The 24,743-nt window shown below is 42.5% G+C and overlaps 1 protein-coding gene across 6 annotated transcripts in view; it reads left to right on the forward strand.

The window, feature by feature from the left end:
• Map7d2 (MAP7 domain containing 2) overlaps positions 1-23,389 on the forward strand; it is a 128,717-nt gene extending 105,328 nt beyond the window's left edge. For all 6 annotated transcript variants that reach the window (XM_004866169.4, XM_013066046.3, XM_004866167.4 and 3 more), the window contains 9 exons: positions 1,510-1,883; positions 2,600-2,732; positions 12,104-12,299; positions 14,166-14,270; positions 15,426-15,482; positions 15,998-16,076; positions 16,536-16,722; positions 19,692-19,967; positions 22,138-23,389. In XM_004866169.4, coding sequence (XP_004866226.2) covers positions 1,510-1,883; positions 2,600-2,732; positions 12,104-12,299; positions 14,166-14,270; positions 15,426-15,482; positions 15,998-16,076; positions 16,536-16,722; positions 19,692-19,941 — 1,381 coding nt within the window. In that variant the 3' untranslated portion in view covers positions 19,942-19,967; positions 22,138-23,389. The remainder of the gene's footprint in view (positions 1-1,509; positions 1,884-2,599; positions 2,733-12,103; positions 12,300-14,165; positions 14,271-15,425; positions 15,483-15,997; positions 16,077-16,535; positions 16,723-19,691; positions 19,968-22,137) is intronic.
• The last annotated feature ends 1,354 nt before the right edge of the window (positions 23,390-24,743 follow it).

A 24,743-nucleotide genomic window follows, 5' to 3' on the forward strand; every position in this document is an offset into this window, starting at 1 on the left:
ATTCCACTTATATGAGGTACCTGAAATAGTCAATTTCACAGAGACAAAAAGTAGAACAGTGGTTACCAGGGGCTGGGGCAGAGAGGGGAATGGGGAATTGTTCCCTAATGGAGATGGATGGTGATAATGGTAACACAACAATGTGATGTACTTAATGCCACTGAACTGTACACTTTAAAGTGGTTAAGATGGTAAATGTTATGTTATATTTATTTTATCACAATATTTTAGTTCTTTTTTAGTTGTGTTTTTTTGTTTTTTGGTTTTTTTGGTAATGGAGATCGAACTCAGGACCGTGCACTTGGAAGGCAGGCGGTGACACCACTGAGCTAAATCCCTGGCCCATTTTATCACAATATTTTAAAAAGGGGACAGATCGTCTATTGCCATATGCTGACACCAGATCCAATCTTGATGTTCATCTAAAAAGAGGTGGTGGGCTGGGGATTTAGGCCAGTAGTTCCGCCCCCTGCCTCGTAAGTGCAAGGTTCGAAGTTTGATCCCCAGTACCAAAAATAAAAAATAAAATAAAATAAAAAGAGGTGGTAAGAAAATACATAACACTTCAGCTGTTTTAATCCACTTTGTGTTACAATAACAAAATACCTGAGGCTGGCTACTTCACAAAGAAAAGAGATTTATTTTGGCTCACAAGTTTGGTGGCAAGGAAGTTCAAGAGCATGGTACCAGGATCAGTTGGGCTTCTGGTGAGGGCTTCATGATGGAAAAGCAGAAGGGAAGAGGGCACATGTGGAAGAAAGTAAGTGTGATAATAAGACAGAAGGGGAACTGACCTGCTTTATAACAACCTATTCTTGTGGTAAATAATGCAGTCCCAAGAGATGTAACTCACTCCCAAAGACCTAATCTAATCTCAGAGAACTAACTCAGTCTCTCAAGAAAGTCATTAATCCACTCACAAGGGCAGTGCCCCCATGACCTAATCACTGCCCACTAGGCCTAGCCTCTTAAATAGTCCCACCACCTCTCACTGTCACTGTACAGGAGACCAGCCTCCAAGCACACGAACCTCTGGGAGATAAACCATTTCCAAATCATATCACTATCCTTATGTGGTCATCAAACATAAGTGAGATTCGTCGCCTGCTGCGCAAGCGCAAGGACCCAAGTTCAATCCCTGGTACCAAAAAAAAAAAAACATAAGTGAGATTAGGACCTGCCATCACCAGCTGGGTTTCTCAGAGTGGCTTCCCTTCTACCAGGGCCATCTTACAGGTAACATACGTTCCTATTCGGGTAAGAGTACTTTTGAAGCCTTATTTGTTGAGGGTGCTGGGGATCAAGTCCAGGCTTGCGCATACTAGGCAAGCACTTTACCAACTTAGCTACATCCTCAGCCTGCTTTAGAGACTTTTTAGTATGTACTAACTTTGTATTTGGTCTTCTCAAAGGATGAAATTACTCAGCCTTTTGGAACCAAATGTCTTAGGAACAAAGTTCTGTGGTCAGGCCCATTAATCATCTTATGGTTTGTTTTTGGTTTTCCAGAACAACTTCAAAAGCATATCCACAGTCTCCAAAGACTGTGAAGCCACCATACCAAGGATCTCCTGTGAAGTACCGCTTTCCCCCCATTCCCAGCCAAGAAACACTCAAGAAGAAATCAGAGAAAGAGAAGAGTAATAAGGAAAGGGAAAGCACTTCAGGTCCGCAGGCTGCTGGCCCACAAGGAGAAGAAATCCCAGAGAAGCATATGGCAGAGAAGCATATGGCAGACAAGCAGGCCACTGAGAAGCATGTGGTGGACAAGCAGGCCACTGAAAATCACGAGGCAGACAAACATGCTACCGAGAAGCATGTGACGGACAAGCAGGCCACTGAGAAGCATGCTGCCACAGGAGGGAGGGCCGAGAGCAGTGCAGGTAAACCTTCTTTGTCGATGCTGCCATTGGATGGTGGCTTTCCCAAGATGCCTCTCCCTGATCCAGTCTACTTGCCATTTTCTCATGTTTAGGGAGAGAGGGGGGTTTTCCCTGGGAAAATGACATCCCCTTGTAGTGCTTTATCTGGCCTGCTTGTTGCTCCTGAGACCTTCCCCACCATCTCCCATAGGCGCCCTGGAGGAGACCTAGGGGCTGACTCTTCTCACAGCTATGGAAACTCACAGGAGTGCCCAGTAAATGAGCTGCAGCCAGCTGGCATCTGCACTTCTCACAAGAGAGGGTCTTCCTTCAGTTCTTTTTTTTGGTACTGGGGATCGAACTCGGGTCCTTGTGCTTGCAAGGCAGGCTGCGGAACCACTGAGCTAAACCCCCGGCCTTTCCTTCAGTTCTTAAAGCCTCTGTGATTCAGTGTGTTCACCCAGATCGTGGCTGCTGGGAGACTTGCTTGTGACTCTGTTTTTCTTTCTCAGCTGCCCACCACCCTCTACTGTGGAATGAATGCAGCCAGGGTCACAGCTGGCCTATCACAGGTTCTGCTCAGTGGTTAATTATAACACTGTCCTGGCAGCATTTCCCATCACCACACTGCACTGGGTCTTTTTGTATCTAAGCAGCAGCTGCTGTGTGTGTGGAAACATTGCTGGTATGTTTATATACCTTGATCTTTTCTTCTTATTGCCTCTTTTCTGACATAGCTTTGGGGAAGCCCACAGCAGGCACCACTGATGCAGGAGAAGCTACAAAGATCCTGGCTGAAAAGAGAAGACAGGCTCGGCTGCAGAAGGAACAGGAGGAGCAAGAACGACTGGAGAAGGAAGAACAGGAGAGGTATGCAAGTGCTCAGAGCTTCAGCAGGATCTCTTGTAAAAGCTGGGTTGCAAAGAGCAGCTTGCCTTTATTTTTGTGATTTTGGTATTGCTAAAACCTAAGCAGAAGTGTAGGACCTAGAACGGCTGGACTGCATCTTCTGTTCACCATAATTAACACAGGTGGAACTTTGCTCTTTTCAGAGGACCTGGACATTTATAGACGTTGGATCTAAACATTACAAGCAGCTTCCCTTTCTCCTCTCGGACTTGGAGACCAGGCAGGCCTCGTAGAGCTACCAGGAGAATGTGGACTATAGAATAAGAATGGCCTCGGGAAGACAGAAGGTTCTGGATGTAGAGAACTTGCTTCTGCTTCCCAAATTGTTTTCTCTCCCAAATTATCCTACCTTATACCCCAGAGTGAGAGTGAAAAGAGTTGGGCAGGGTTTCCTAGGTGTGGGGGTAAGGGGAGCCAAGCTCATAGCCCATGAACATTGAGCTGTGGGGAAGTCCTGGAGTAAGACAAAACATGTCACCCCAAAGGTCCTCAAACTTTGGAGGGAGTCAGAATCATGCAGAGATCACAGTGAAGATGCACTGGTCTAAGCCCTGCTGTGTTTTAGTAGCTCAGCAGTGTTTGAGAACCACTGTGGTGATAGCGCCAGGCCACTTTGTTGCAATACAGTCCTGCCTTTTCTGATCTTTGTATTCAGAGAGGAGATATGTATTAAAGGACAAGGTTGATTTTTATTGGTAAAGGAAGCTTTTAGAATAATCACAGAGTGCAACCCAGTGCTATTTAGAGAGCGAACATGACAGGAAGCAAGTGGTGCTGTGGCACTTGAAGGCCATCGCTGAATTTAAATTAATAAATAATAAGATATTCTTGATCCTTTAGTAACCTTGACAAGTCTTTATGATCCCTGCTTACAGGTTTACTGATCTCATTTTGTGTGTATGTGGTACTGAGGATTGAACACAGGGCCTTCACAGTGAGCTGCATTTCCAGCCCATTTTTTTTTTCCATTAAGTGTATTGGTAGATTTTAGGTATACATTATGATCACATTCGTCATTGGGAATTTGTACCTGTACATGATATATCTTGGTTCTTGTTTTTTCCCCATTCCTCTGGCCTCCCTTAAGTCTAGTTCAGACGGTAGAGGGTGACAGATAGTTACCACAATTCGCCACTTGTTTTTATTATCTGTTTTGAAACAGGGTTTCACTAAGTCACTAAGGTGCCCAGGCTACACTCAAACTTGGCGCTTCTCCTGCCTCAGCCTCCCAGAGTGCTGAGATTGCCAGTGCCTGGCACCAACCTGGCTTGATCAAATTTTTAAAAGGGGTGGTATCTGGCTGATTCCTTCTTCAGTTCTGGGCTACTGCAATTATTTTCTCACTCCAGCCTTTCAGTTAATGACAGTAGACTTTGTTCTTGTTGAGTGTTCAGGCTTGTTTGGGTGGGCCGTAGGTCATTGAAGGGAGCTCACAGGATGATGAATCACAGGACCTCAAATGACAGGCCTTGGTAATTGCAGGCCCTCCAGGTAGGGTAAGGTATGTGCTCTGAGCAGGAGAGTGATGTGATTGTGGCTGTGTGCTTAGGAAGGGGAAGTTCTTTACCTTCTAGCCACCATCCTCTCTCTTACATTACCTTCGTAGCCCAGCTCCTGAAAATTGATTGTACTTCCTATCTTTACTTCCTCAACTCATACTTACTCTTCCAACTGTGTACCCACCATTCTTCCTAATCTCCAGACTCCTGAGTCTCTTCTATCCACTCCTCATCCTTTAAATATTATCTGAGCTTCCAGTCCTGTTTTTGGTTAGCTTCTCACCTGACAAGTCCTCTCTGAACAGTGCGGCTCCCTCCTGCTCTGAGATTATCCCTACCACACTATTAGTTTCCTCTGGCTTCAAAACATTTAGGGTTCGTATTTCATACAGCAGTCACGTGTTGAGCCTTTGGTGTGTTAAATCGACTGTCCTGTCATCTCGTTTCCTACCTTCTTTCTCCCTTTGCCTTGTTTTATCATCTGTTTCTGAAGCTAATTGCATCTTGCTTTGTAAACTTTCCAGACTTTTGTTTCACTGCCTGCTACACAAGTGTAAGGACCTGAGTTCGATCCCCGGTACCAAAAAAAAAAAACTTTCCAGACTTTCTGGAATAAAGGAGGTACGATATAACACATGTCTCTGAAGACTGCTGAATCTGTACCTATTGCCTGGTCTCTGTCCGGGGCTGTATATCCTAGTACCATAGCCTCTAGGCATATGTGGCTACTGAAAGATAGGTTGGAGAATGTTTGGCCCCTCAGCCATAGTAGCCACGTTTCACTACTCAGTAGCTAGATATGACTAGTAGCTACTGCAGTGGGCAACACAATTCTATAGAATGTTTTCTTCATCACAGAAAGTTCTGTCGGATAGCACTTACTAGAACCTACAGACTATACAGCTGCCCATGTTTTCAACATACTCATCTCAAATTCAGCAATTCCAAAGCAGAATTTAATGTCTTTCACCCAAATTTGCTTTTCCTTGTACGAGTTTTGTGCCCCTATCTATCCCAGCACCCAAGTCAGAAGTCTCAGAGCCACTCTCAACTGTTCCCTTTCCATCTTCCACATTCCCATTTGTTGTCAGGGCAGTCTTCATTAGCTGTCCCATTAGCATCTCTGTTCTCTCCCTTCCCCTTTAGCCCCTGTGTCTGACCTAGACTGTCAGTGGCATCCCAACTGAGTGCCTTGCTCCTGGTTGTCAGGATCAATTCTACATCATTTTGAGGGAAAATCATTTCATGATTAAATCATGATTAGGACCTAGTTTTCCTGTCTACAGGCTAGCTAAGGCCTGTCGAGACATAACTTCATTTTCCCCTCCTGTCACAGCTAAGACCTCAATGGTCGGGTGATGCTGTGATGCTCCAGGGTAGGACTACACCATACTGGGAGGACCCCAATCTTCATCTGCATAGTTTCTCATTGTTCTAGGATCATCGGCCACACCCTTGGAGTCAATTGCTACTTTTGTTTCTGCAGATGTTCTGAATAAAGGTGTGGCAAGCTCAGGGTCTGGGGTCTTTTCCTTCTATCCTTTTTTGTTGTTGTTGTTACCGGGGTTCGAACTCGGGTCCTTACACTTGCAAGGCAGGAGGTGGAACCACTGAGCTAAACCCCAGAACAGCATTGATCAGGCCAAAGCTCAGCTTCTTCTCTCTCATTTCTGTCTATATATTAATTAAATCGCCTTGTGCTGTCGTGGCTCGCAGAAGACTAGGACCTGATGCAGAGGTTCTAGTAATGTCCCCTTTCCCTGTTCCCTATACCTGGTCTCCCAGAGCTTGTCCACTATCCATGCTGTGTCCACAGTGACCTTTCTCACATAAGTGTGATTGTCCTGCTCCTGTCCTTTAACAAGCTAGTGGCTCTCCTGTGACAGGATCCATCGAAACCCATCCATACGCCTTGAAGGCCTGCCATGAACGGGCTGCTCCCTGCCTTTCTACTTGCTTTCCCTCTAGGCTTGCAACCTGCAAATCCCTCTGACATTCTCCCACCTCACAGCTCTATACCTCCAAAGTTTTGCTTTTGCCAGATGTATTTTCTTAAGCTGCAGGTCAAACTCACTCCTTTGTAGCCAGACTGGCCCTGTACTGGTGAGAGAACTGATCTCCCCCCTTCTTCATCCTTTCTGATCTCAGCTATAAGCTGATTAATAGGCATCAGCCTCAAGTATTTACAGGCTCCTTTTCCCCTAGTTAGCATCCTAAAAGGCTGGGGTAGTCTTTGGATTTCTGATGCCTGGTGCTCAGTAAATGGATGAGAAAGAAAGACAAGGAGGAAGAGGCTTGACTGAGAAACCATGCCTTAACAGGTTAAGCAGACACAAAGCTAAAGTGGTATGGTGAAGGCAAACCAGGAAAGGGAGTCTGCAGACGTGCATAACTCAGAAGAAGTGGACAGATTTAAAGTTGATGCTAAGATTTTACTCAAAGGACTTAGGAAAATGGTACACCCAATAACAGATAGTAGAAGGGTAGAAGGAATTGATTTTAAAGAATAAAAATTATCTGTTTGATATTAGATAAACTAAGTTTAAGGTACCCATGGAATACCTAGGTGACTGGAAATGGAATTGAAACCTGGGGCCTAGGTTAAAAATGAGCCTAAATACTTGACCCAAAATCAGTTTTCCTTTTTCTTGCCAGAATGTGAAACTTTGCATAGTGCCAAGTGGAAGATGAGAAAGGAAAGTACCAGACACCCTGGGGCTGGAACACAGCAGATACCTCTTGGAATAAGATCATCCTTCCATCTGTTTTGTGCTTAGAGTTAATAGTTAGAACCATAGAAATGTGATTGCCAGTTGACAGAATATAGAGAAAAATAAAAATACTTGAGCCGAACCATGGAAAGCCCAATCATTGTTACCAGCTGGTGAAAGAAACATTATCCAAGTCAGGGGTGGGAAAGACTTCCCTTAATAGAAGGACTGACCAAGAGTCCAGACAACAATGGCCTAAGAAGAGCAGAAGCTGTTCCAGTCCCAACTAGCAGTGACATCAAAGCTCTCTCAGAAACACGAAAAACAACCCCAGCACCTGGGCTTGGGGATGGCCCAGGATGTACAATGAGATTCTTGGTGTTGGAGCAAGCCATCTTAGACTCCAGATCTACTGTGGGCAAGGCACTGGTAGAAACTAGCAAGCAAGAGATCTTACTGGTATTCCAAAATATATCACATGAAGTCACATTAAGAAGCTGAAGTAACTGCTAGAGGCTCAAATCAAAGAATATTCAGGCAGGGCAGCCCACAAGTAAAGTTGTGTAGCCAGGCTGAAGTTTGGTGTCCAAGTGAGGGCCCTTTTCCTGGAGTTGCAAGCAGAGGTCCCCAGGACTGTTCAGACCTGGCTTCTTGCTAGTGGAGCCTCCAGGTGTCAGGTGGTCTTGGTATGAACTAGAGCAGGCAAGACCTCTCTGAATGGGGCTTGGGCCGCAGCCGAAGTAAGGAGCCAGGAAAACACAGCCTCCCTTGGCACAGGGTTGAAGAAAGGGTCTTGTGGAAGAGATGTTCAGGCTGTCGCGTCTGTGAGACATGTCCAGGTTGAGGGAAGACTACTGGTCTTGGGATTTAGGAGGTGAGCAGAGATTTTTGGTGGGAAATTATTGAGAAGAGAGGTAGAGCCCCTGAGTGTAAGCTTGTCATTCCATGGTCACAAGTGGAAAGCAGATAGAGAACTAAGGAGGGTGACTTGGGATGCTTGAGATCTATATATTTTTTAGGGCATGGAAAGGTACATATAGAAATGTACAACTGGCATTAGAAGGAAGAGGGGCTAGCAAGAAGAACGTGAAGCTACCAGCAGGGTGTGGGATTCATAGTACAAGTAGTGGCATTTGCAATCCTTTGCATCTAAGCAGAGGAAGAAAAGGGAAATTTTCTCAGCCATAATACCATAAAGGAGTGAAGTCTAAGAAGCTCAAATCAGGTGACCTCAGTCTTCTCTGTAAAATGATTAGTTCTTGTCTTGATCAAAAAATTGGTCAAGAGGGACGAGGATTTAGCTCAGTGGTTTCGCCGCCTGCTGCACAAGCACAAGGACCCGAGTTCAATGCCCAGTACAAAAAAAAAAAAAATTGGTCAAGATAGGCACAAAAGGTAGTGAGGCTTTACGTTTATTAAAAGTATTAAAGGTAAGAAAAGAAGTATGCTCTGCAGAGTGAGAATGGGCCACTCCATGAACTGATTTTTAACAGTGGAAGAAAGGCAGGATTATGTGATTTTAAAAAAAAATTCAGACATACCTATAGAAATGTCATTTTATATTTGAACAAATATTAAATTTAAAGAAAAAAATACTATACTCAATGTAGAATTACTAAGAATATCAGGTGGAAATGGAGGGTTAGATACTCAACTGTCAAAAAAATGACAGTTCCCTCACGTAGTTCCTGTTATTACACTCTCTTTTGCATAACTGGAAAAGAGAGGCTCCATGAATCACTCATTTAAGTCAAGGTATGGTGTATGTGAAAAAGGCCATGTGAGGTAAAACAACTTCTGATTCTTCAGTCAATCATCTGTTTATGAAACATGCATCCAATGTATAAAGTGTAGGATCTGTTCTGGATTAATCGCATCATTGTGCCATCCACTCACATCCATGTCTACCCTTCCTCTTGGAGTTTTTAAAAATTATACAATAAAACCAGTTAATCTTCAAAAAATGGCTGGTGATGCCATCAACTAAGGAGGAAGATGAAGATGGAGAAAAGGTGGCAATTTGAACTGTCCATAGGAGCTCCAAAGAGTGGGATTAAAATTGTGTCAGCCGAGACAGAGGCGCACATAACCTGTTATCTTTGTTTATGCTTTTTCCCAACCAGTGCTGGGTGGTCTAAGAAGGCCACAAGTGGTCCTGGGGTCACCTGGGCCTGGCATTGGGCAACAGAGTGACCTCCATGCCATCACAGAAATGCTCAGGAGGGAATCAGATGCCTGGGGTGGGGCACTGAGAGAAAAGGGAAGCAGATGCAAGTTGACTACACAGTGTTCACCACTGCAGACCACCAGAGAAAGAGGCAGAAGGAAGAAGTGAGATCAGATCAAAGGAGGTTAATGATGGAAGTTAAGCTTTTCTTTGAAAATGAAAACTTTTAAGCACATAGGAACAGTGAAGATTAAACAATTAAAAGCTGGGGCTCAGGATTTAGCTCAGTGGTTCCGGCACCTTTCTCCCAAGCGCAAGTTCCCGAGTTCGATATCCGGTACCAAAACCCCCCACAAAAACCAGGAATTAAAAGCTGAGCACATGTCAATGATGTAAGATGTGACAAGGTAGAACAGAAGAGGGGGTGAAGCGCTGGAGGTTGAGAGACAGGGGCCATTATATGAATATTCTCACCAGTGGCTAGCAACAGGGACAAAGGCTGTATCAGCTAAATGCCATATGGTAACAGTGCTCTATTTTCTTTTGCTTTCTACTTAGTGATGAAGGGAGACGTGGGCTTGGAGAGTAACCACAAGAACCCACAAGTCTTTCAAACTCCAGGGAACTTAGTAACAATAGCAAAGGTGGTGGGCTGAGTGGCCTTCAGCAGAGGGCAGTAGGGAAAAGGATGAAATAAAGATCTGAGTATTTCGAGAGGATTATGAAGGACCTGGATTCACACAGGGGAAGCCAGTCTGTGTATGTATGTGTGTTGCCAGTTTTCACCTACTTTGGGAGAAGCACAGTATTCTCCTGTCTGTAGAAGACAGAATTTCCATGGAGGCACCATGGAAAGGACAAGCAGGGGCTGATGGACTTACAGGGAAGAATCTATTTTGGGTGATAATGAGGACTGAGGTGATTTAGGGGCCATAGGGTGTCAGTGCATGTGTCCATCCAGACACTTCAAAGTCCTGATGGTAAAAATGGAAGAAGTGGGTTTTCAGACCCTGAAGATGACTATAACAGATCCTTTTGGAAGTAACTTATGTGTTAATTCACATATTGGGTATCCTTTGTGTTTTAATTTCTCTGGGTCAATTACTACTGGCTTTTTAGAAAGGGATAAAAAAGGAAATAGTTCTGTGCTTAACATTTGGATAAATTTTGTTATTAACACATTTATTTTTTTATAATTCTGTATTGGAAATAGTACCTAATATTAGATTATAAAATCTCAAAGAATGGGAGTTTCTTTCTGATTAGGCCCCCAGATGCACTTCTGTAGAATACTTATTTAAATTTTAGTTTCTTCACAGTGCTTCCAGGCTCTTTGACCTCTGCTGGCATAGAGTATGTTATTATGCACTGTTAAGTCTTGGGCTAATGCCTTTATATATTTCTTCACCTCTTAAAATATTTCTTTGGTAAGACAAAGGCTATTTGCCTGATTCCTGAAGCTGACCATTAGGATGGAAAGACTGTTTGTCTTAGGGCTGGGGATTTAGCTCAGTGGTTTCGCCACCTGCTGTGCAAGCGCGAGGACCCAAGTTCGATCCCGGCACCAAAAAAAAAAAAAAAAAAAAGGAAGAAAGAAAGAAAATAATACAATCAGTACATTTTTGGGCCGGAGATTTAACTCAGTGGTTTCACTGCCTCCTCGCAAGCGCAAGAACCCGAGATCGATCCCCAATACCAAAAAAAAAAAAAGACTTTGTCTTGATCTTTTTATAACAACATAACAGCACCTCAGTAAGTCAGTGTCGTGTGCTTCCAAATGAAGGTAATTTCTGAAAAACATACAGATTTGTAGATGCACTTAAATGGACTTTGGGGTTGGAAGGAGGATTAATTTTAAATTGTAAAACTAACATTTGAGAATGTTCCAGGCCAGGCATACCCATGCATGATCTCAATTCTCATAATAATGTCACGGAGCGGTAGTATAACAGTAAGTATATTCCCATTTAAAAATGAGCATCAGAAATGTTGGGTGAGTTTCCAAGTATCACACAAGTGCCACAGTCAGAATGCAATGTGGATCTTGCCCATAGTTTACATTGCCATGACTACCCAAGGGAAGTGGCACACTTGTAAGTAGGAAGAACATTAGAAATCTAAAAACAAGCTTTTAGACATTGTAGAATTTTCCCTCACTGCTTAGAGCTCTTTATTGTTATTCATCTATGGATAAAAATATCTAAATGTCACTTAATTTTATATAACAAAGACTAAAAGCTAAAATATACTTCTAAAGATTGCTAAAATAAATGGAAAATAGGTGTTTTGAGTTTCTGTTGAACATTTTCTTCCACTGTTTACTTCAAAAGTCATATACCAATTAGAACCCAAAGTAAACTTGTTGAGCTCGTGGTCACTGCTTTTTAATTACCGACTGGCACATTTGTGGCCATTGCAACATCTCCCAGTTTTTCTAGCTTTAATTGGTTTTAATTTTTTGTGCTTAGTTTAAAAGAAAGAATTGTTATTAAATAAGAATGATGGAGAGTGGCTTCCTGTGTCATCACCATCATTTATAGAGATGAAGTCATTAAGTAGGCATCACAGATCAATATGTTTTTACTTGCTGGGGATTTAGCTCAGTGGTTTGGCCGCCTGCTGTGCAAGCTCAAGGACCCGAGTTCAATCCCAGGTACCAAAACAAAAAAACAAAAAAATACCTCAAACAAAAAAACAAAAAAAATACCTCAAATACAATATGTTGTTACTCTTTGTCCTACAAACTTTACAGTCAAGCCTGGTTAACATTTTTTGGTAAACATTCAGACTGGAATGGATTTCTAGGAAGGATCGGTCATTTTATTACATGATTACGAATTCCAGTGCATGTATTTGTTAACGTGCTGAGCATTACCCACTACTGTCAGTATATGGTTCTTTGGAAGTTTGCCTTTTGATTGTGTCTTCTTCTGATACCAATTACATTCTCAAAAGGCAGGAGAAAGAGGAATCAATAAGAAAGGCAGAGGAGGAAAGGCAGCGCCTAGAAGAAGAAGCCCATAAGCAAGAAGAGGAACAGAAGCGCCAGGAAGAGGAAGAAAAAAGAAAGGCAGGAGAGGAAGCCAAGCGGAAGGCTGAGGAGGAGCAGTTGCTGAAAGAGAAGCAAGAAAAAGCCATGATTGAAAAGCAGGTACAATCTGAGTCTTCAGATAGACTTTCTTACTTCGTTTTTCAAGAGCCTTAGTAAATGTTAGGTGAAATTCATTTAATTTGAATGACTCGTAATCATTACTTAAAAGTTTTTTTTCTTAAACTGTCCGGACTAGTCGTTAAATATAAGTTACATGGGACAAGTTTGCTATCTATGAGTTTGGGTTTCCCCAAAGGCAGACCCTGAGATAAGAATTTGGGTGCCAGTAGTTTGAGAGGGGATCCCATCAAGCTGCTTGGGGAGCAAGAGAGAGTAAGGCAAATTAATGAAGGGGTTATTATGGGCAACTGGAACTCAACACCATTGGGATCCCTTGAGAGACTGGGGATCATGCATGCTTTAAAATTGTCCCTCTGAAGAATGAGGAGTCTGAACAATTTATCTGCCAACACCACCCTGTTTGTGGAAGGTTGATCCTTGGGGAATTAACTCCTGGAAACCTTTGGCCCACAGACAGAGACTTTGGCCATATAAGAGAACTGTCCGCAGATGATTTGCATGGTGGGCTGAGATATATGGATAAAGCCTAACCACATTTGCTGTATCATAAAGCAGGTTGTATAAATCCACACTGAGTATGAGAGGGGCATCCACTTTGTTATAGATGATGGGAAGAAGGAACTTGTTCAAAGCCTAGAGAATTACTGGTGTTTTTTTTTTTTGTATTAAATTCTTTTATTGGTACATTGTAGGTATACAACACAATTACATTTCTCATTGGGAATTGGACCTTTATATAATGCATCTTGGTTCTTATTTTTTCCCCATTCCTAGCCCTCCCTTCACCCCCTCCACCCTTCCCTATTTACAAAGACTTTATTTCCATTTTTTCCGTTTCTCATCATTTTTTCCTTTCCCTTCTTTCCTTTCCCCTGTGCCTCCCACTACCCCTACCCCTTTGGACCTTTTATTCCTATTTTACATTATCGATTATTCATTCTAATAATTGGTACATTTTAGGTATACAATATAATGACATTCATCATTGGAAATTTGCACCTTTCCATAGTCTCTCTTGGTTCTTGTTTTTCACCCTTTCCCAGCCCTCCCTTCAACCCCTCCAGCCCTCCCTATTTACAAAAATTTTGTTCCTATTTTTCCATTTTCTCATATTAATCCCATTCCCTTCTATCCTTTCCCTTAGCCCTCCCACTTCCTTCCCCTTTGCCCCTTTTCTTCCTATTTCATATGAAATAAATTAAATAAATTTATTTCATAAATGTATTTCATACATTTAGTCCTTATTTACACTTTCAGTTTCTCACACCAGAGAAACTATTTGGTATTTACACATATGTGTCCTGTTTATTTCACTTAAGAGTATTGCCTCAATGTGCACCCACTTAGCTATAAATGTCTCTAATTTCTCATTTTTTATGGCTGAGTAGTACTCCATTTTATAAAAAAACCACATTTTCTTTATCCAGTCTCCAGTTGATAGGCATTTGGGCTGTTTCCAAGTTTTAGCTATTACAAACTGCGCTGCTATGAACATGGGCACACATACATCACTGTGGTATGATTCTTTTAATTCTTTGGGGAAGATCCCCAGCAGTGGAATAGCGGGGTCAAATGGGATTTCCAGTCCTAGGTCTTTGAGGTCTCTCTATACTGATTTCCACAGTGCTTGCACCAGTCTATACTCCCACCAGCAGTGGAGCAGGGTTCCTCTTTCCCCACAGCCCCGCCAGCATTTGTTATTGGTTGATTTCATGATAGCAGCCATTCTTTCTGGAGTGAAGTGGAATCTCAGTGTTGTTTTCATTTGCATCTCTCAAATGACCAATTACTGGTGTTTTTTTGGCTTCATAAAGCCTGCACCTTGGTTTACCTGTTTTCTTGCAGAAAGAAGCATCAGAAGCAAAGGCCCAGGAGGCTGCTAAACAGATGCGTCTAGAAAGAGAACAAATAATGCTGCAGATTGAGCAGGAGCGACTGGAGAGGAAGAAGGTAAGGGCTGAGTGATGAGGACTTAAAATGAGGGTAAGGCGGGAACAGGAAGTAAATCCAGCTGCGTTCTGCAGTGATTGGAAAGAGTGTTCTTAGAATTGTCAATTAGGTCAATTTCATTGATAGTGCTGTTCAAATCCGTATCTTTGTTTTTTGTCATCTTGTTCTGTCAGTTACTGAGAAAGGACTGTTATAGAGCTCAATCTGTGATTATGGATTTGTCCATTTTTCTTCAGGCCTGTCAGTTTTTGTTTTACATATTTGAAGCCCTGCTTTTAGTTGAATGTATATTTTAGATTATTAAATTTCCTGCTGAATTGAACCCTTTATTATAAAATGTCCTTCTTAACTCTAATAATATTTTTTAACAATCTGCTTTGGCAGCCTTTTTATGATTAGTGTCTGCATGGTAAATCTTTTTCCATCTTTTTACTTTGAACCTATGCATGTGTCCTTATAAGAGGATCTGTTGCAAACAGCATATGTTCAGGACTTGCTATAATCCAGTTTGATTGTCTTTGTCTTTTATTTGGTACCAGGGATTGAACTTGGGTCCTTGCACTTGCGCAGCAGGCATGTCTTTGTCTTTTAATTGGCATGTTTAGTCCCTTTACACTTAATGTACTTATGGATAAAGTTGGGTTTAAGGAGACTGATCATAAGGGCCTATTCTTGTGATGCCCTAGGCCAGTGATGGCAAACCTTTTAGAGCTTTCAGTGAGACAAACAGCCCACTATAGCATGTGTGCCATGGGTTCACCACTGCTGGGCTTGGCCTGGGCTTTGTGTTCCTGTAGGCCCGGAGCCAGGAGACCAGCCTATGGTCTTCCCTCCTGAGCCTCAGCTCAGAGTATCAAGGGTGATACTCTTGAATGCTAGGTAGTGATTTGTTGACTTATAGGAAACCTAAGAAGAAGGAAAAAGCTGGGATATAAATTGAAATATTGATTCTAGATATGCACTGGTGCATTTCATTTAACATTGTTCATAGGCCAGAGGTATACATCTACAAAAACAGTGGAGAACTTTTCTATACTAATTAGCCTCTGCTGACATTTGACTTTTACAAGTTTTCTGAGAAATGTGAAATTGCTTGTAGACCCAACTACTTTTTGATGGTTTTGGCCCTACAGTCCTCTTACCTTTTGTTTTCAGAGAATAGATGAAATCATGAAGAGAACAAGGAAGAGTGACGTGTCTCCAGAAGTGAAGGTAAGGACTTCAGATGATCATTATGTGCTGAGTGGAAAAGAACAGCAGGATACAGTCAGTGTAGTTTTAGGTCTTGGAGAGAATTAGCCAGGAAAAAATGGACTCTTCATGCTCCATTCTTGTCTAGGTTAAAGAAGATACAGGGTCCTGAAAGAAAAAAGAAGCTTCAGAGATGGAGCAAGTAAATAATTTCCTCAGAGCAGGTGGGCATGCAGGGAGAGTCATAGTGGTCCATGAATTCAAAAGAGAATGGTAGGGGCCAGGGATTTAGCTCAGTGGTGCCACCGCCTGCCTCACAAGCGCAAGGACCCGAGTTCGATCCCTGGTACAAAAAAAAAAGAGAGAGAGAGAATGGTGACATATTAATAAGGGAAACAGCTGAAGATACAAAGACTTACTGTGAACCAGGCCGATGGCCCAGCAGGGATCCAAATATCTTCTCTTGCTTTAAAGAAGCACTTGTTTTACTATGTAATGTCACCCTTCCCTCTTTTTCATCCACCCTCTCTTTTCAGAAAGAAGACCCCAAAGTGGAGATTCAGCCTGTTGTGTGTGTGGAAAATAAAATAAAACCAGTTGTCCCCAACAAAATAGGTAAGTGTGCTTAGGCTATGCCTTTCAGCAGTGAGGGCTCATAATGCTTCCTGCAGGGGTAAAGCACATGCGTCCCAAGAGTGTGACTGCTAGCAGTTTCCCTTCCTGGGGCGTCTCTAGCACAGATCCATTTAGAAGACCACTGGCTTCCTCAGTTACTCTGATGATCCTGGCATGGAAGGCATGCTGTCTGCTGGCCCTCAATGCTTTCCAGGTTAACTGCTGTCAGGTGTTACTGAGACCTGGCTCTTCTCTTCTACTGTTGCCCTGTAGATAATTTTAATGTGATTTATCTTCTCTTCCCCTGTGTGAAGGTGATTACATGGGATTATTGGTGATTCTTTTCACAAAAGATGTTGTATTATTGGTGAAGCAGAGGATTAAATTAATTACTTTGTTATTATTTCATTGTTACTGGATATTTTAAGATTCACATGAGGATTTTGTGTTCTTGATCAGAACTCAACAGTTTGAACACATGCCAGGAAATTAATGGCGTGGGGCGCACTGCCCCCGAAGCTTTTCCACAAGATGTTTGCTCTAATGGGCGTAAACCAGTTGGGGGACTTGTTCATCTGGGTGCCCTTGATGGAAAATCAAACAGTCTGGATGATTCAACTGAAGAAGCTCAGTCTATGGATGTGAGGTCTGTCCGTTTCTTTTGCGTTTGAACTCCATCTCTTCTCCAAACACTGTCGCTGTCTTTTAGTTAGTTTCTTCAGCTTTTACACAACCGAATCACCTAAAGCAGACTTGGTTGACTCTATAGGAAAGCTGTCAGTGGAATAATACCAGAGTCTTGCTTGGAATCAGAACCTGGGATGGAGTTTCTGGCATATGATTTTCTTTTGGTACCAGGGATCAAACTCAGAACCTTGCATTTGCGAGGCAGGCGCCGGAACCACTGAGCTAAATCCTGGCCCTCTGGCATATGATTTGTTAGGGAAGGACTCTCTGGAATTTCTCAGGAGGAAGGGCAGGGAGGGAAGACACTAAGCAACAGTGTGTTCTCAGACAATTCCACAGGAGCTCTGGAGGCTGAATTTCCTCTAGAGAGTTGTCTGATTGAGACAAGGCAGGTGGCTTTTGTACCATGCTCACACTCATTCACTGTGGACCCTGTAGGGTGGGAGTTACAGGACTAACTGTGGCTTTCATCAGCCAAAGGAATTTGTCGGGAGAGAAGGTGGCAACTGTGAGTCTTCAGCAGCCCACTCTCTACTGCTGGAGATGGGTGCATCTGTGGGTAAAGGGGATCTGGCCAGGCTGCCAACTGGGTCCCTTTGGTAGAGAGTCTCCTATTTAAGTAAACTTGTCACTGGAGACTTAATAATGGAACTAATTTGCTTTTGGATCCTAAAAACCTAAATCATTCTTAAATTGGTTTCATGTTTGTAGATAACATCATCTGGCAAATTAATCTCAGACAAAAGAACTAATTGGCATGGGATTAAGGCAGAGGCGTTGAAGTGGATGGCCTTGGAGTAGGGAGTGGTTCTCTGAGTCAGGAGAGAGTGACATCCTGCCAAAGCTTACCCTTCTTTCCTTGGCTCTGAGTTCTCAGCGTAGTCTGGGGGTAAGAGTGGAGGTGGGGTTCTTGGGACACTGATTGTAAATATCCAATTCATCCTTACTTGACTGGAGCCAGATGTGTGAAAGTCCAGGGTGCAACAGTTCCATCATCAGTAGACCAACTTTTGTGGAAACTGAAAACAGGACTCCCCAGCACCTTGCTTAATCTTCCCTCCCCAACACTACCACCGTGACAGGCTTTCCCTAACTGGTTCCATTCTGCCCCCAGCAGAAAAACAACTGAAGCCATCTTTTCTTTTCTGGTACTGGGGATTAAATGCAGGGCCTCATGCATGCTAGACAAGCACTCTACCACTGAGCTACATCCCAGCCCTTTTTATTTTGAGATGGGTTCTCACTAAGTTGCCCAGGCTGACCTAGAACTTGTAATCCTCCTGCTTCAGCCTCTCAAGTAACTGAGACAATCTTTAGAGTTAATACGACATATATCCACCCCCATATTGAGCAAGTTATAGTTACTCTTATGTGTTTTGGGTGGAGGGAGAGGAGTGACAAGACATGGTACCACTGGCCAGGGTTCAAGGAAGGGCTTTGCACACTGAGTTCTCCCTTAGAGAGAGGTGTGACTCCTGGCCGCTGTACCCAAGCGTAGGGTGACATTTTCTTTTCCCCATGGTCTGACCATTTGTTTGAACACATTCACGATGGGGCCACAGTTCATATGTCTTGCTGCCAAGCGGCTCGAGCCACCAGTGGTACCTGCATGACTGTCTCATCAGATGGCTTTTTACTAATTTTATTAGTACAAAGACCGATAAAAGTGATTAGATCCATTTGTACCGCCAGTGTACAAGCCACCTGATGGGACAGTCGTGTGTGCACCACCAGTGGTTCAAGCTAGCAGGAGCATGTTAAACCTGGGGATAGAGATAGGGAAAAATAAAGATGGGACAGTGTTTCTGCTTAGGCCTTTTGTCAAGGCTTCAAACACCAGAAATGCTGTCAGGTTAGTCACTTTCCTTCAACTGGGTTCAGGTGGGAGGGAGGTGGATCATCTGAGCTGCTTCAGTTAAACTGGTTTTTCTAGATTCTTCTCCAAGATCTTAAGAAAGAGAAACCAGCCTTACTCTGGTTATTAAGAGACTCCTGGGAACAGGGCCTCATTTCCCAGCCCACGACTCCTGTGCCTGGATTGGCTTGGCATATAGCAAGCAGCAGTGGAACTCCTTCCATCTCTAGGGGGAGAATGGAGAAACAATGAGGCTTGGCTAGGCAGAGCTAGATAAGTTGGGGTGGATTGAAAGCCTAGCTTTAGAGAGGAGACAGTGGGTGAGATTAGCTAATTAAGTGGATGAGGTCCTTGTTAATGATCCCCACCCCGGTCCCCAACCTGAACTGAGCACCCAGGTGACTTGGCATGAACTCTTCCCGGCACAGTCACGTTCACACTCATGTGAGCTGTGGGAGCGAGAAATTGACTGTTCTTCCCATTTTGCAGGGGAGGAGACTGAGGCCAGGGGCAGGAAAAGCAGCTCAGCCAGAGCAGCACTGCTGGAAAGGCGGCATCAGAAGCCCCAGTGTTAATTAGGGCCCTTCCTCATCAGGCTTTGAGCTTCTGGCTGCTTTTCTGTTTGAATGTCTCATTTTGAAAGTTCTGGAAGGGCCTTGCCTCTCAGTAATAAAGTGCTCATGCCTGTAGCGTTTTTCCTTTTTTCAATGTAAGCTTGGCCTTCACAGACCTGTCCAGTCTACTTCCCTAGGGGCCTATGTCTATCACTTCTTAGACTTGAACTTCCATGTTTGTTTGTTTGTTTGTTTTTTTGGTACCGGGGATTGAACTCAGGTCCTTGCGCTTGTGCAGCAGGCGGTGAAACCACTGAGCTAAATCCCCGCCCCTTCCATGTATTTTTTTATAGTATGTCACACACAAACTCTGTCTCTAAACACTTCTTCTCTAAAAGAGTAATGTAACAAAATATTACAAATAGAATGAAGCATATTAACATATTGTGCTTTGTTGTTCTCATAGTCTCTCATCTCCCTCTCCTTCTCTCTCTTCCTCTCTGTCTCCATCTCTTCTAGTCCTGTTTCCAAAGAAGAGTTGATCTCCATCCCAGAATTTTCACCAGTGAGTGAAATGATTCCTGGAGTGTCTCTGGACCAAAATGGAACTGGTAATGCCCGAGCGCTTCAAGATCTCTTAGACTTCACTGGTCCCCCGACGTTCCCCAAGAGATCCAGTGAAAATCTCAGCATGGATGATTGTAACAAAAACCTTATCGAGGGATTTAACAGTCCTGGCCAAGAGACTACTCTGAACACCTTCTGTTGACAAATGCAACATCCCTTTAATGAAAGGTATAGTCTTCTGCTGATTAACTTCCCAACTAGGGTGTGTGAACATTGGATGAGTATCCCTCAGCTCCAACATGGCCAATTTTATCTGAAAGAATGCAAATACAAATATGTTATGTATTGCAGCACATATGAGAACAGAGATGGATTTTAAGTACTTCTTTCATATACAGTCTTCTATTCCATGCCCTGCCCACCTTGCCCCTACTATTTGGGAATATGAGTGGGAAGGCTGAGAACACTGGCTAAAGGTTGGACTACCAGCCCATCTCAAGTAGCACCTTTTTCAGGGACATGGATAGAAGCTCTCATAGTGCTTCAAAGCAGTGTTAGTAAAACTACTCCCTCTCTGTGTTTCTGTCTGCTGCCTGTCTGCCTGTCTCTCTCTCTGTCTCGCTGTGTCTCTCTGTCTCTCTCTCTCTCTCTCTGTCTCTATCTTTCTCTCTGTCTGTCTCTCTGTGTCTGTCTCTCTGTCTGCCTCACACATGGTCTGCCACTAGGCTACATCCCCAGGCCCTCATTTAAGAATCTAGGTTATATATACTGTGTAGTTATGTGCACTTAAATACACACATTTCACACTTGATTTACTTCAATTTGGGCTTGTTTTTGAATAATAAAAACATAATTAGGATCTATCACCAAATCTCTTCATAACTTAACTTCTATAGCTCCTGTTACTTTAGACTCTTAAAAACATTTTTATATTCTCAGTATTCTCTGTCACTGGATTTTTTTTTTTTTGGTACCGGGTATCGAACTCGGGTCCTTAGCTTGCGAGGCAGGCGGTGGAACCACTGAGCTAAATCCCCGGCCCTCTGTCACTGGATTTTTATGATGTTTCACTTCTTTTATTAGAAATTCAGTGCCTAAATAATTTAGTCCAGCCTTTTTTGCCAGCATCAGATTTATTTAAGTCTTTATCAAGTTAATTACCATAAGCACAGATTAACAGCCAGACTAATAGACCAAAAAACATATCAAACAATTTATACTAAATCAAGGTAAACTTTTAGATACATTAGTCCAACCTTTTTATTTCTCAAATGAGGTAATAGGTTAGGGAGGCCACACAGCTAAAGTCACTGTGTTTGGTATACCTGTTTCTACCTGGTGTCAGCTCTTGCTTGTAGTCAATGAATTTTTAGAGTCCCCTTCTCCCAGTTCTCAGGAAAACAGCTGACACATGAAAGGAAATGCATGACAAGTTACTTCTAAACTATATCCTTGCTTCAGAAGAGCAGCTACTTTCTGGCACACTTAACCTATTTATATGGAAGGTTGCAATTTTTAAAATTTTGCATGAAATTTATGTTACCTAGAAAAATTCAAGGATCAAGAATCTGAAGAGAAAATTTCTATTATGTTCCATTGTTATGGGTGTTTAAAAATGGCACACTACACATAAATGAGTTAAAACACTAATTCACCCGAGCAGTCTGTTTCCCTGAAAATTGCATGGCCTAGTATTTACTAAGAGGTTCCTTTTGTTGTTAGCTTACCCTGACTTAATTAGCTTCCCTTCAGTTCACTTACCTTACTACCCAGTAAGGGCCAGAAAATCTGCAAAGCTTAGGAGAATATTCATGAGTCCTCAAATTTATTCCCTACATCGCTAAAAGAAATGTAAAATCCCAATCCAAAAAACATTTTTGACTCAATCACTTTATTCATACTGCGTGTACATTTTTATATGTTATATAGTCTAGTTCTCAAATCCTTTTCAATCAAAATGGTACCATCCCATCCTCACTATGGAGTGTTTGAAAATACATTGGTGGGTTTTGTTGTCACAGTGGCTGTCACAGAAGGCAACTCTTGAGACATTAAATATTTGTAGCTTTTGATGCAAGGGAGATTTGGCAGGAGGGCATCCCCTTACTCCCTCACTGCTCTGTGTGCATCTCCCCAAAGCTGTGCTCTCAGTTAAGAAGACAGCCTCCCCAGTAGAGGAGGACCATTCTTTGGTCAAAGGTAAAACAACAAAACATCTGAAGGTTTTAGGAAAGTCTCACACAAGGAAAATCTAACTCATCTAAAAGGAAGGTCCTGTGCAAAATACTGCAGTACTTCTATTGAGACACTGTATGAGCCAAGGAAAATCTAATTACCAAGTGCAAAACCCTCATTTTCTGCCTTGCTCTCATGTGGTTTTGTGTTTGAATTGACACAGGTGGTGTTTGGAGCACCCAAGAAGCTGCTGGTAGCCAAATCCCAGCTGCTGGCTCTCTGAAGAAACTTCTGTCACCCTTAACTGCTGTGATATTAGACTGGAATGTAACTGTATTCCTAGGTAGTATGTCAAACACTGGCATCTCTTGGTAGAAACCTTGAGACTTTTCACCTTAATGGGCTTTAGCAAAGTTTCACTTACGGTTCTATTTAGGAGCTTCTGCCGCTACTAAAGCACTGCCTGTCCTTGTCTATTATCACAGTGACCCTCTAAGTAACCTGAGTGATGCTGCCATGGAAGTTCACTTTGTGGTCGGTCTCTTTCCTGGAGTCAGAGCCCATAAGCACTTAGATGTCTCCTCCTATAAATATTCTAGGCATTTGCTCAACTCTAGTTAAACATGTTCTCAGCCTGGGCTGCATAGCTCCTTTCCTTTGTTTAGAAGGAGAAGAAATTCAGGAGCTTTTCCCTCTCTGGGCTTTCTCTCTTTAAAATATTATCAAGAAGTCTTTTTATTCAAGCTTTGCCACCTGCAAATACATTGCCCCACATTATTCCTTTGGGGTTGATCAATTTGATTGAGTAAGGAAGAATTAAACAATGCATAGTCATTTCTGTTCTCTTATGCATATTCTTATATGCATGGGCAACTGAATCAGGCAAGGACCCTTCGTATTGCCCCTTCAAATCTCCCACTGTAGTCCCTCCAAATTATCAAGTGGTCTTCCTGTTGAATGACACTGAATGTGTCTCATTTGCAGGCGGTTGGTTTGGGGTTTGCTCTTGTTTTCTATTGGATCTTGGGGTTTTTCTTTGTTTGCTCCTATGTTTGCTCAACTGTAATAAAACCAGGCATAGATAAAAAGCATAGTGCTCTGAAACAAGGGGGCCCAAAATTGGTCCCAGTATGTCACTTTAACAGACTATAACATTAAAAAAAATCTGAATGGGGAAAAATAACACTAGAATGTTTGCCCCACAAATTTTATGCCATATAATGCTGTGTTCTCTTTTTTTCTCTCTTCTTGTGGTAAAATGTGACTTTCAGATAAATGACCTCTTCCTTGGAACTTTTGTTTAAACTTGTAATAAAGGATTTAGAGAGAACCATAATTCTGAGAGATTTGCAAGTCTCAATAGTAATCTCATTCATGTGCTTTTAAAGAAGCTACAGTTTAAGAATTTATTAGTTATGAAAACTGTGTATGTTTGTGTATGTATATATACTAAATAAAATACATGCCTCTAATAATGCAGTAGCATTGATTTTGATGAATATCGGGGATAATCCCTTTTCTGATAAGCACACAAAATGGTACCATGGCCTGACTTAAAAAATGCCTGGCCATTTTTATGGCTTTATTTTGCTAGATGTCTGGGGTTTGTGCATGTGTGTGCGTGCGTGTGTGTGTGTGTGTGTGTGTGTATGTGTGTGTATGTGTGTGTGATGTGTTGTACCTCACAGCACTGTTGTGACCATGTTGATGTCTCATTTGCATGATGTGTACATTCTGCTTAATGTGAAATATATTTTCCTTGAACAGTGATGACTTGCTAGTATTTTTGTTTGTTTCTTTGTAAGCTCATTGAAAAATTGTGCTGGAACTAAACCAGGTTTTTAAAACCCATGGGACTATGTGGGGCGGGTGGGGGGGAACCCTGAATCCTGCCCAGGTATTCTTGTCAAACTTACTAAAAATTCCTCTCCTGTCAGTGCCAGGTGGAGCCAACCGTGGAAACAAGCTTGAGTGATGGCCTGTCCCTAGAACACGATGAATTTCTGAGTACAGCTAAGTTGCTGTACTTTTATACAAACACTGTCTAGCTAGCTAAGACACGTTTAACCTTGTGTAATCTAGGACAGTATTTCTCATGGAAGTTGGCATTTAAACAAAATTATAATAGAAATGTTGACCCTTATTTTCAAGGAAGCTGAAACCTAGGCCAACTTTTTTGTATCTAAATCACAGGCATGTTTACTGCCTGGAAAAGGTACTAGCCTAGACCAGGAGCCAGGTGGACATGACTAGAATTAAACACCCTCATGGTAACTTCTGGGCTGCCATCTCTGAAGCTGAGGGCCTAGTCTGTTGACAGAGTTAGGGCACAGGAGAAGACACTTAACTAATTCCACACACAGGGCTTTGACAGGGCATTAGGAATGGCTTATGTCATCATGAGTGCTGGCTATAGGGGCCAAGAACAATTGCTAGTTTGTGAACATTCTAAACATTTTCATAGTATATACAGGTTTTTTGTTATTCAAATGCTTTATAAACCAAATTTAGAAAGCAAACATAAAACATACAGAAATAATACAGAAACACAAAAGCACAAGATGGCAGTACTGTGGTTCAGGCTGTGAACGGAAGGGGATGTGGGAGGCAGTATAGATTCTGTGTCAATAGAACCTCAGCATAGGGCTGGGGATTTAGCTCAGTGGTTCCGCCGCCTGCCTGACAAATGCAAGGTCCCAAGTTTGATCCCTGGTACCAAAAAAAAAATACAGAGAACCCCAGCACAGGCGCATCTCCAATACCCAAATGTAAATAGCTTCTACAGCCAAAGTTGATACTGGCTGGTGTAAATGACTTACATAACCAAGG

The sequence above is a fragment of the Heterocephalus glaber genome, unplaced genomic scaffold (genome assembly GCF_053883595.1).
Source record: "Heterocephalus glaber isolate CG9 unplaced genomic scaffold, H.glaber_assembly_v1.0 deba00001594, whole genome shotgun sequence".
Taxonomy (NCBI): domain Eukaryota; kingdom Metazoa; phylum Chordata; class Mammalia; order Rodentia; family Bathyergidae; genus Heterocephalus; species Heterocephalus glaber.